This window comes from Symsagittifera roscoffensis, chromosome 5 (genome assembly GCF_963678635.1).
Source record: "Symsagittifera roscoffensis chromosome 5, txSymRosc1.1, whole genome shotgun sequence".
Classification (NCBI taxonomy): Eukaryota; Metazoa; Xenacoelomorpha; order Acoela; family Convolutidae; genus Symsagittifera; species Symsagittifera roscoffensis.
This window is the reverse complement of record NC_087066.1, coordinates 26603476-26616646: the sequence shown is the minus strand read 5'-3', so window position 1 is coordinate 26616646 and position 13171 is coordinate 26603476. Positions and strand designations below refer to the sequence as shown.

Here is a 13171-nt window from a genome sequence, read left to right as displayed (position 1 = left end):
TCTAGAGTATAATCTTCTTGTCAAACAATTATTTTTTTTTGTTCCCAGTTTCGACCTCTTTACAAAAAGTTATGGAACAGTGTACTAGGTGCGGTTGCTTATTAACTTTGACTACCTTACAAAAAATCTTGTAAACAGCTAAGATTGAGACCATGTTAAAGCCTTTAAAGCCGTGATTTGGAGCTTGGGGTTTTTGGCTCTTTCCCTTCTTTGATATTCGCCTCTTTTCACTCTTCGTAAAATTTCAAAACAAAGCTGTTCGAAAATTGTTCACACGTCAATTTGCATGTTAAAAATGTTAAAAGAGTTTGTTCTCCTGTTCATGCTGACACCCCCACACAGTAAAAAGAGAAAATAATCGATTATTTTATTTTTAAAATAGCACTGTTAGCAAAATTATAATTAACTATATGCGCCAATTCTAGATGTTAAGCAAATTATAATTCACTATAATGATACCATTTTTGAAGACATTTCATTATATGTAATTGGTTATAAATTTTCCGAAAATCTCTTATAATCTCTTATAATCTATCATAATCTATTGAAATAGATTAGGATCCCTCTTTCAATCAATATATTTTTTCACAGCAAAAATTAATTATAATGGATAATAATTTAGCTATTCTGCATGAAAACACAGTAAAAATCAGTAAAAACGAAGGATCAGTAAACCAGGTGCGGATCTAGGATTTTGTGATGGGGTCTTTTAAGCCCTATAGAGGTTGACTAGATTGATTCCAAACTCTCCAAGGTATTAAAAATACCCTGTTTTGGTCAAATTTTATGCGCCGCACGCAAAATTTTGAAAAAAACGGTCCATAAAAAGGCATTTTCAGTCACTTGTAGGAAAAACTTGACAAAAAAAGTTCCTTTGTTTTTGACGCGCACCGCTTCAAAGATAATAGCACGCAAAACAAAACAAAACATCAACGAAATGAAGCGTTGCTTTTTCTGAATCACAATGGATTATAATCCATTATAATGGATCATTATTCGAAAAAGTTTGAGAAAGAAAATTTTCAGAAAATAAACGATTTTAATCGATTATGATTGAGTATAATCGATTATGATGATTTTTATTGTTTTGAAAAATAGTAACATTATACTCCATTTTTAATCGATTATAATCAATCTTTTTGAAATTTATGGAGACTGACAATAAACTCATTCATAGTCTATTATTTTCTTTTTTACTGTGTGGGCATGTTTTAATGCAGCTTATAACATGAAAACTCATTTTAAAAAGCCGTTCTTATACTGTTTTTCAAAAAAATTAATGGGGGAGACTGAGAAAGAATCTTAAATTCAATTATAACTCTTTTAATTCATTTTTGCCTCTACCTTAGAGAAAAAACAACTTACATCTGTAATTTTATATTCGTAATTTTTGAGATTTTTGATTTTCTTTACCTCATTAGCTGTGGTCGCAACCGCTAATTCTTGTGTTAATTTTTTGAATTAGTTACTATTTCAAGATATTTAGGCAAATTAGCGTACGCAAAATAACAAATTAGTTCTCTTGCAGTTTAGCAATAATCTTTGCTTTTAACTTCAATTCATCAGCTAAAACCTCTTGATGGGAAAAAGATTCCTTTGTCTTGGTGAAAAATTTCTTAAACATGGTGTTGGAAATTTTGTTTATTTGCAAAGAATTCGATGATTCTTTATAATTATTTTGCTTCGACTGACTTGTTCTTTCCCCTTTTCCCCCACCTGTAAACTTTAGAGGGAACATTTTTGTTCACATTGTTAGATTGTTATGAAAATTGACATAGGGACTAATCAAGCTAGACAAACAGGCTCTTTTCGAGCCCCCCCCCCCCCCCCCCTCGGAAAATTACAAACTTAAGCTGTTTAAAAATTGTGCATGTAAAAAATGTTATAAAAATTTGTTCACTTGTTCACGCTGACACGTTTAGTGCAGTTCATAATGAGAAAAAGCTTTTGAAATTCATTTCCATATGATGGATTTCAGAAAAAATTAAAGGGGGGAACTGGAAAAGGGACAACAAACATATTAGGTTTTCATAAATAACCTTCTAAAACCACTTGCTACTCCTTTAAATTGATGATCGGTTTTTCCCAACAAAAAGTATTAGCTGATGGATCGAGTTAATAGCTAAAGTTTTTGCTAAATTGCAATAGAATTAAATAGTTTTTTTTGCGTAAGCTAATTTGCCTAAATGTATTTTGAAATAGTAATTGAAATAAGCTTTATCGGGGTTAGATAGATTTTTAGATTTTGAGCCGGAGTGTGGTTATATCACTTACCAGGATCTCCTTCGCTCATGGGTATGAGTCTTCCAGGGTGTGTGCGACTAAAAGTACTCTCGAACACCATCTGCGTTTTCCCATCGAACTCTTTAGGCCCTGAAAAACGTTCACTCATTAATTTATTTCATGCACAGTGAAAAGATGTCCCATAATACCAACCAGAACTAGCTCACTTATCTATCGTGGAGATTTAAAAAATAGCTTCAAACTTTTAATCACATTTTATAGGTGATTAAAAGTTTGAAGTGAGGCAGACATAATTGGCGGGTCACTGCAAGCCTAGTAGCAAAAAATTGTAACCTCTATCAATTATCCTATTACGCTGGGGCTATTGTTGCTGGGAGTTTTCTTGCTGTGGTCTTTACCCCCTTTTGCTGGGAAAGACCCTAAGGGGCTTTCATGGGCAAGACATTAAATGACGTTGCAATCTCTTCAAGCATTTGAAACTAACTGGTATGAAACTTAGCGGGCGTCTTGATTTCAAACAACTCGACTTCAGATAGTCTGTTCACTGGTTTGTTCTGGTCCTTCCCCATTCCACACGCTCGAAGATGTTCGTTTTCAATCGTATGCGCAGTTCCTTTCGGACACAATTTCAACACTTCTTCCTTGTCGAACACTGGTTTGTCGAAGTTGACCACTGCCAGATCTGCAAACCGGTTCTGGTACACGTAGTGTTCGTGCATGACCACATTCTTCTTGAAGTCAACCGGAATGGTTTGTTTCTTCTTGTCTAACGTGTGCACTGTCAGTTGAGCTATAAAGATTTATGATTTAGTTATAATTACTTCTTTGTCGCTCAGGACTGGGAATGAGCGCTCTTTCCAGTAACTCCCTTATGTTTTTTTTTTCTTCTGAATGTCGATTTACAAAAGCTTTTTGAAAATAAAAGCCTTCAACGTCCTTAATTGCAGATAACTGCATATGTATGTTAAGGTCTCACCCCATCTGTTTCGATAAAAAAAATGTAAATCTACTTAAATTTTCAGCTCAAAAAGTTTGAAATTGCTTTTTTTAGGCAGTGTTTTGCTTACATAACATGCGCGTTGCTATCAAATTGATTTACATGCTCTTAACGCATAATTTTAAAATAAAAAAAAAAAAATTTTTTGGCTACTTCTGGTAGCCTATTTGCATTGAGTTCTCACATTTGAATATCGGGTCGAAGCAATGTGCAGCTGTGAGGACTGAGTAGTGTGATATGATAGTTCCGCCACACCTCATCCCGCTCTTAGGGTCTTCCAGCTTCACAAAGAAGGGTCTTGGGGACTGACTCAGCAGAGCCCCGTTAATCCTCTTCGCAGCTTCATCCTTGCTTTGAAATCTGCACTCTCCGAGGCTGAAGATTGCAGTCAGCGTCAGAAGAAACTTCAGAAAAACGTCAGAGGAAAACATCGTTCTACAAGAAGTCACTCGGTAGCTTTGAAACAGCTTCTGGAGCAGTTTTTCTCGAGTCAAATGTTTCTGGTTACTCTTTTCTCAAAAAAAGAACAAGGTTGAATATGAAAAATGCTTATTTTCTAGAAAAAAAAAATGAAGATTTCTCGACGAAGGGAATTCCGATAAAAAGTGATGCTTCCCGAAATAAAGTGAAAATTGGTTTCTAGGTTACTGGACTAGGTTACTGATTGGTGATCAAGCTAATTGAATTGTGATTTCTGTAATTGACGAAAGACTAAAAGCAAGTTTGCCGCCATACATTTCCCTGAGTACCAGGCAAACAACGTCACTTCTTATCTTTTTACAGCTCAGCTGTTTTGATTTGATGACTTCATCAAACAATGAGTCATATGAGTTTTTACCAAAATATATTTACCTAGACATCAGCTAAAAACTGGGCTCTTTTTCCTTTTCCCCCACCTGCAAATTTTTACATGTTAATTTGTTGACTACATTGTTTGATTGTTATGGAAGCTCGTGTGAGGTGGGGGGAAAAGGTAAAAGAGCCAAAAACTGTTGAAGCTAACTCACCAAAAGCCCCTGGACCATGTCCAAAATCCTGTTGTAGTTATGATACTAAGAAAAACTAAATCTTTGAGTAATGAGGATTTGAAAATTAACTTGCTGTCTGGGCTCTTTTTCCTTTTCCCTCCCAACTGCAGTTTTTATAAATAAAACTAATGTTCACATTGTCCGATTGCCATGAAAATTGGCATGCAGATAAATTAAGCCATGACAAACATATTTGGTCTTCATAATCAACCTTGTAAAATTACTCGTTAGACCATATTGATGCTTGTGTGAGGTGGAGGGGAAAAGGAAAAAGAGCCGCTGTCTGCACTAGTTTTATGGGCCTAATCGATTTTGGCTCTTTTTCAGTTCGCCCTTTTTTGATTTTTTAAAATTTCAATAAATGAAAGTTTGTTCAAAATGATGACTCTTTTTCCTTTTCCCCCCACCTCACACAAACATGAATTTTATAGTCTAACGAGTGGTTGTACAAGGTTAATTATGAAGACCAAATATGTTTGTTATGGCCTAATCAGTCTGCATGTCAATTGTCATGACAATCGGACAAAGTGAACAGTTATTTCAAATTGAAAAATTTGCAGGTAGGGGGGAAAAGGAAAAAGAGCCAAAATGATTTTTCATGTTATAAACTGCATCAAAACGAGTAAACAACAATTTTCTACAACAAGTCTTACGTGCAGAAAAGCGTTTGAACATTTTTTGAACTGCCTTTTTTTAGTTTTACGAGGGGCGTGGGAAACTGGAAAAGAGTCACGATGTTTCTTTGATTTCATTACTAGTCTCCGTAAAAATCAAAAGACTCTTTGTGCTTTTCCCCCACCTCATATAAACAGCAATTTTATGATGTAACGAGTGAGTGTACAAGGTTAAATATCAGGAAAAAAATTGTTTGTCATTGAGTAATTAGTCCGATTTTAGTTTTTGTAACAATCAGTCAAAACAAACTGAAAAATTATTTTAAAAAATACGCAGCGGGCGGGGGGAGGAGGAGAACAGCCGAAACTAAAGAAATTAATCAAAATCGATTAAAATGTATTACATTTTTTGTTAAATTCTTTGAACCCATTTTAATCGATTATAATGTATTAAGAAATTTTTCCCTCCTTGTACCCATCCTATTTTCAGCCAGTACCATCACAACACACGCGGAGCTAATTGAGGGTGATAAACTGGGGAGAGAATAAGCGCGAGGGGGACGAGGAACGCTGCGGAGGGGGAGGAGTAGGTGGAGTAGGTGGGGTTGTCGAACGATGAGCCAGCCCGGGTTGACCAAAAATGCTCAGACAATTTTCATCTTTGCAAGAGAGCTAATCATACAATTAGCTCATAAGTTTCATAAGTTTAGAAAATTGCATGAAAAGTCTGAGATTAGTGATCTTGGAAATTATGGAAAATAGATGACTAGGATTTTTCCATAAACCGAAATTATTGGTTTCTTTTATTTAAATTTTTCAAATTATTGGTTGTGTTTGTAACAGAAAAAAAAGACAAAAACCTTCGTTATTCAAAGGACTGACTGTCTCGTATTACAAATGCATTGGAAACAGGGGAGAATTTAGGAGGAGCGGGGGGGGCGCTCCTCCCAAACAAGTAGTTTCACTTTATTAATATCTATAAAAAATTAAATACTAACCAATCATACTCCATCAAACTAACAACCTATTTATTTGTAAAGTGTTGAAACTACTTGTAGTTTCAACACCAGAACATTTTGAATAAAACTTAGAATACATTTAATCTCATTCTGGAACTAACTTGCGCAAACCGGTGTACACTAGATCTATTGAGACTAGGAGATATTAGAGTAAGGTTAAGATTGGTATATACTAAGAAGTTGCTGGAATCTATCCGGCCGAAAATAAGATAGCGTGACGAACAGACGGTGTCCCTTATCTGAAATTACTCTATGAGTACAGTAAACAAGAAAAAACTCATCTGGTGCGACCAAAAGTCTCGAACAGACCTTAACTAACCTAGAATTAGACAAAAATTAGAATGGAATTAGACAAATACAACATTTTATAAAAATGTTATATGACAAAAACTCAGTAGATATGTCTCTACGCCTCAATAGATCAGATCCAATATTCCGAACAAAATGAGAACTACCCGGTATAGGAAGAAGACGTCGAACAAGCGACGACATACGACTAGGAAGAAATCTAACAATTGATTTCATGACAGTACGACAAAATCGAGATCAAACTTTTGCATTTAGGATACTACCAGCAGTAAATTTAAATTTTCATTTACTGACATAATATTTGAAAAAATATTTTCAGATAACTTTTCATGGCGCTAAACCCATTAATTGAACAATAGCGACTGATAAAAACAACATTTGTCGCTTTCCTTGAATTAGCTGTAAATTAAATAGCATCTTGAAAAAACATTAATGAATCATCTCAGCTTCGTCACATCATCTCAGCTTCATCACCTAAAACATAGCAGCGAAATTCAAAAGCTAGCAATCATCAAAATTAACACCTAACCTTAACGCTCTAATTTTATACTACCAAGGCTTATTCTTAGTTTCACTTAGTTTAGTTTCATTTAAATTACAGATCATCAAGGCTTCCCTTGGATCTTTAAATTAAACTATATATAAATTTTTAAATTTGTAATTGTTTAAATCTCTGATCATCAAGGCCCATCCTTGAATCAAATAGAAAAATTTTGTTCTCCCCCTTCACATTTAATTAGTGTCTAACGACCTCAAACGTCGATTCACTATCCAACCCTTTTCAAAGACCCAGAATTGACAAAAATTTTTCAAAAAACTAACCGTTTTAATTAAGCTAAACAGTGAAGAATTTACTCGGTTACTCGTCGTTCACTTGATCCCACTCCTCTTAGATGACCCAGGCTAAAACACTTAAACGTAGTAAGTCAGAAAATAGTACCTAACGAACTACTTGCGTTCTACATATACCTGAACCTTGTGGTATAATTTAGTTTCAATTAAATAACAGATCATCAAGGCTTCGCTTGGATCCTTAAATTAGACTATATATAAATTTTTAAATTTCTAATTGTTTAAACCTCTGATCATCGAGGCCTATCCTTGAATCAAAAAGAACAATTTTTTTCTCCCCCTTCAAATTTAATTAGTGTCTAACGACCTCAAATGTCGATTCATTATCCAACCCTTTTCAAAGAACCAGAATTAACGAAAATTTGTCAAAAAACTAACCATTTTAATTAAGCTAAACAGTGAAGAACTTCGGTTACTCGTCGTTCACTTGATCCCATTCCTCTTAGATGACCCAGGCTAAAACACTTAAACTTAGTTAGTCATAAAATAGTACCTAACAAACTACTTGCGTTCTAATTATACCTGAAACTTGTGGATCGATTTACTATTCTCCAACCCTTGATCACAAATCGCAACCCTTAAGTAAGATTAGGTAGGTCAAATTCTAGCTTAAAATTAGTCACGAGAAAGTACAAATCATTCTTCGGGATCGATATACGCTTTTTTCTCCGACGCAAATATACGACCCAAGTTAAGATAACCACAAAAATTCGTAAGAACTAACAGTTTAAGGCATTAGAATCAATAACCCAGTTTTTGCATCCATCATCCTAAACCTTATGTCAAGAGACAATTTAGGAAACAAACAAACAACCATTACACACAATTATTTAACTAACGTCAAAAAATAAGACCTCGTAATCACACCACACAGAAAATCAGTAGGATATATAAGAACAAAAAGAAAAATACTAAGAAAAAAGAAAATAAACAAACAAAAACAAATATTGGGAAAAGATTTTCAAAACAAAGAAACGCAGTCTCAGAATCAGAAACAACCGTAATACGCAAACATCATGATTTAAAAGACTCAATAAACAAAAATGACCAAATAGACGACCAACTATATTTCACAGTTTCAGAAACCACGTCACCAGCATCAGTAGAAGGCGATCGGAAAATAATAAATTGCTAAACAAACAAATCAATACGTTTGTACAATTAGAATCAACCAATAAGACACATTGAAAATTACACATAAACAGTAATACAACACAAAAATGATTCGAAATAAAGATAACTCAGAAAATTCAGTACATCCATTTTTTTTAATATCACAATCAACTGAACTTTGCGGACAGAAAAATTTTTGTAAAAATCAATTGCAAACTTATTCGAAAAAAGAGAAAGCCCGTGCATAAAAGAATTTCCCGATGTAAAAATCAAAAGACAACTTCTTGATCACTATATCAAAGGTATATGTAGTCTCACATCACACTATGGAATCTACACAATAGAAATCAGATCACCAAATGCTTTTCATGACAGATATCTCATTCAAGTTGACGATGTCGTTATTGCATTTTCAAAAGTTTTTACACAATACATCAAAAACATACAACACCAAAATTCACAAAGAGCAAACTTGATATTTACAAACGATGTATTCTCACTTATCTATGGCTATTTATCTATATTAGAATTGGATGAACCTCAAAGCGATTCACATACTCAAACATCTCGACATACAATTGTACGACAGGAAATACATGTATTTTCAAAATTTCTACATGCAATTCGAGAAAACCTAACAAATGATCACGAAAATATTGAACACGAGTTACAAAAAATCTTAGCATGGTTTAAAATCGATTATTCTAGTCACAATATTGATCTTAATGAACAAGTAAGAAAAAATTTTCGACCACAAAGTACAGATGATGAAACTGTAGTAGCAGAAAAATCAGACTATGTATGGGATCCTGAATGGTCTTATGAATTATTTATCAATATACTAACAGATATATCAAGTCAGGTAATTAGCACTGTTTCTATTAATAAAAATTATGTTAGAGTACATCCATTTACAGTTGACGCAACACCTTTAAACTATAATTCACTCTTCCCTGAAAGAACAAGAAACAATCGTTTAAATTCTACATTTATGAATCATGATAATTTAAACGGAACAAGAAATCTTACACAACGAGATATACAAACCCCATCACATTTTGTAAACGAAGAAATTGTTGAAACAATAACAACAACAGAAGCACAACGAAGCATTTCACCTATTCAACCAAATTTTTCAACTCCAAAATTAAAAAGTCCAACGTTACAACAAACAATCATACAATCCACAGTAAAACCCTCTGTTGCACAAAAATATTCACGAATGAATTACCAAACGTTTCGACCAGCAACAAAATCATCATACAAACAGCACAGAAGTAATTTTGCAGAAAACAATTAAAATTATGTAAATGGACCAAAAACGACAAAAACTGAAACAAATACTCAAATAATTGCACAAAGTCAATATGTACCACAATCGGTTTCAAACGCAAATTTTCATGATCAACCACGATCCTCACAAGAACAAAATGGAAACTATCCATTTTTTCAACAACGTAAAAATAATACAAATAAACACCATACTAAAAATCAACATCATTATTACGCACAAACTTATTTTCCATCAGATTATGATGAATACTATAATCAAAATCACTATTGATTTTCCTCAAGATAAAGACCTCGTTCCTACAGTATTGATCAACCAGATATTGTTGTACCATACACGCGAAATGAACAAATAGGACAACCTAGATATAATCCACAGCTTACAACAACAATTTTAAACAACAAAATCCAGTCAATACATATTCATACCAACCCACTCAGATGCAAAATGAAATTTTTTTTACAACAATACGATATAACAAAAAGCCAATAAACAAACTTTTCTCAAATGCCACATGCCGCAGAATCACTATCAATGACTATGAATCCATACCTGATGGGTGGATCATCAATAACATTAAATAAACCACTAATGGTATTCACAGGCACAGATCCTGAATACTCTGTAGAAGATTATCTTAATGCAGTCACAGCAAATTGAATTTTAAATATAGAACCTGAACCAGTAAACACGCCACTTCATTAAAATTGGATACATAGACGTACAGTTCTAATCCAAACTAACCTTGACGGCGCAGCCCAAAAACGGTTTTCAGTTTTACCTAAAGAAATAAAATCAGATTGGAAAAGATTCACACAAGAATTCTCAAAAATTTTTAATTCAGAAAGAAACAAACAACATCAAAGAGCTTTATGCAATGAAATTCGTAGACTACCAAATGAAACAATAAAACAACTTGCAGTAAGAACACAAACAGTAGTCTGAAAAGCATACTCACTTGAAACTCATGATTATAAAAAAACAAAGATGACAGAAATCCTAATGATGATTCTAACACCTCAATTGCGAAAAATAGCAATAAAAAAGAGAGCATCACATGCTTCCTCAATCCGAGAACCAGATTTAGTTTTTAGGGAACTAGTAGATAAACAAGAACAAGCAGAAATCACTATGAAACAAGAAGAAACAGAAAACATAAAATTACAATATGTAAACAACATCCAAACCACTACTTTACAGATAAATCATATCAACGACTCTGATACAGATTTATCAAAAAAAATCACAGAAATTTTAAACATCTACGATAAAAACCCGAATTTTAAAGACAAACTATCACTCAAAAAATGGTGTAATTTTTGTCGACGATACGGACACAGTATCGCTGAATGCAGACAATAACAACAAGATAATCAAAATAAACCACAAAAACATAGAGAACCTAACAAATCTTTTCATCAATACATGAAGAAACATCAAAATTTACCCAACAAAAACATTCATACTGATAATAGTTCAGAAAAACCACTCCAAATAACTCCAATTACTCTAGACAGCAATCACCTTATAATACAAATTATAGAGCACAATCACCATAGCAAAGAAATTCAAAAAATTTCTCACAAAACAGATATAGTCGATCCCATAGTCGAAATAGTCAATATCAAAATAACTATTCAAAATCAAGTTCAAACCAACCCGTTTTTCGTTTAATGCCAGATCCCATTCAAATTCTACAAATTGAAATTATTCAATTCATCGATCTAGAAACTCTTCACACAACCGATATAGAAATTATTCTAAGGATCGGAATAGAAACTATTCAAACAATCAAAACCCCAGATATCAAAAAAATCAATCGCGCGATTTTTCTAACAACAGATTAAAACATAAAAATTATCAAAAAAGATCACGCGATAACTCACAGAACAGAAGCTCAAACTATGACAACAGACAAAGGAACTACTCTCAATCACCACATAGGAATAACACACGTTATCAAAATTCACAACAAAATTATAGGAGTAATATACCTAAACATCAAAGACAAATAAATCAAGTACAATCAATTGAAGAAACTCAACCAGATCCCACCGGTATTGACAATAACGTAAATATAGAATTTCAGTTAACATGATGAACGTTGAAAATGACTATGAGCCTATTATATATGAACAACCGATATATTCTCACATATATCAGAATCATGATCAGTTTCTTTTAAATTATTATACAAGACCTATACCCAATAACAAAACAAAGGAAAAAATACAAAAAATAGTAGAAGAAGTAACAGAAGAAAATCCAACAGAAAGCTCAAACACAAAAAATATTTATCAAAACATACCTAAAGAAACACTATTACAAAACCAAAAAATATGGACAGTCCCACTGATTTTAGAAAGTCCAAAATCCAAACAATTGCAAACACCAGAACTTGAAATAGATTTTCTAATAGATTCTGAAGCAGAATCAAATATTATAAACATTCCCACTTGGAATGAGATCAAATTTCTACACTTCAAAACAACAAGTAGACTAGCAACTGCACAAGGATCAACCGTAACACACTATGGAAAAAATCCAACTGTTCCTTGTTCGCATTCGAACAATGGAACACAACAAAATTATGAGCGAACCATTTAAACAAAACTTCCATATCACTGATATAAAACATAATATCATCGGAATTCCATTTATTACCAAATAAATACCAACAATAAATATCTTAAATAGTAGACTTCATATAAAAGACAAATACACAAGAATGAAAAACAACTCTTTGACATTTTTCCAAAGAATAAACAAACAACCACCATTTTTCTCTAAATTTTACCCCATATACAATCAGGAACAAAAACACCTGAAACCACTATCAGGAAATATGTATAACTTCTCGATCAAACAAACTCCCCAGTATAATAAAGAGCAAAACAACAACAGCTCTTTATGTCTGACTTTGAAATCAATCCATTTCACAAATTTTTCCGAGTAACAACTTCATCTATTAAATACCTGAAAGACTCAAACTCTGATATGTCTTCTCTACATATATATAAAAATTCTCCATATGAAATAACCTTACCTCAAGAACCCTTAGGTTATTGTGAAACCAACGCAACAATTTCTCTCACAAACGAAATAGAGTATAGAGTAAATAATATATTAAAACTATTAGATATAAGTCAATCAACAATTCTTGATGAATAATTGTCAGTAATATTTTTTTAAATTATGAAAAACGAAATACGGTTTATTTCACAAAGACACCCTATTTCAAACCAACGTTTTAAATTTAAAATTCACGAAAGAACAGCAAAAATTTCTGACAAAATTTAATTTTAAACACTCTCAGATAACACAGAAAAATTTCGAACAATTAGCTGACCTATTCTTAAAATACCCAAAACTTTACGCAATATCAAAGTTTGACAAATTCGCCATTACAATTACCCATAAAACCTGACGCAGTTTTCGAAAAACAGCGAGCAAGTAAAATCCCAATTCACTTGCGAGATAAAGTTAACCGTCTACGTGAAAAACTAGAACAATATGAAATCATCTTTCCGGTAAATAAAGAAGAACAGCCAAAAAGTAACACAATCATAAACCCCGTTATCAGCTTAGCAAAAGGTGCATCACTAAAAATCGTTCTAGATGCAAGATATCTCAATTCACTAATTGATTAATCTAAATGTAATTGGCCTATTGAACCAATTCAAGTAATTCTCACAAAAACAAAA

At 33.0% G+C, this 13171-nt stretch overlaps 1 protein-coding gene across 1 annotated transcript; it reads right to left on the bottom strand.

The window, feature by feature from the left end:
• Positions 1–2266: 2266 nt before the first annotated feature.
• Positions 2267–3672, bottom strand: LOC134846671 (kallikrein-14-like). Its single transcript, XM_063864056.1, has 3 exons — positions 3426–3672; positions 2729–3034; positions 2267–2373 (listed from the first exon to the last, which is right to left on the bottom strand). Exons 1-3 carry the CDS (start codon positions 3670–3672, stop codon positions 2267–2269), a joined length of 660 nt encoding a protein of 219 aa, XP_063720126.1.
• Between the last annotated feature and the right edge of the window lie 9499 nt (positions 3673–13171).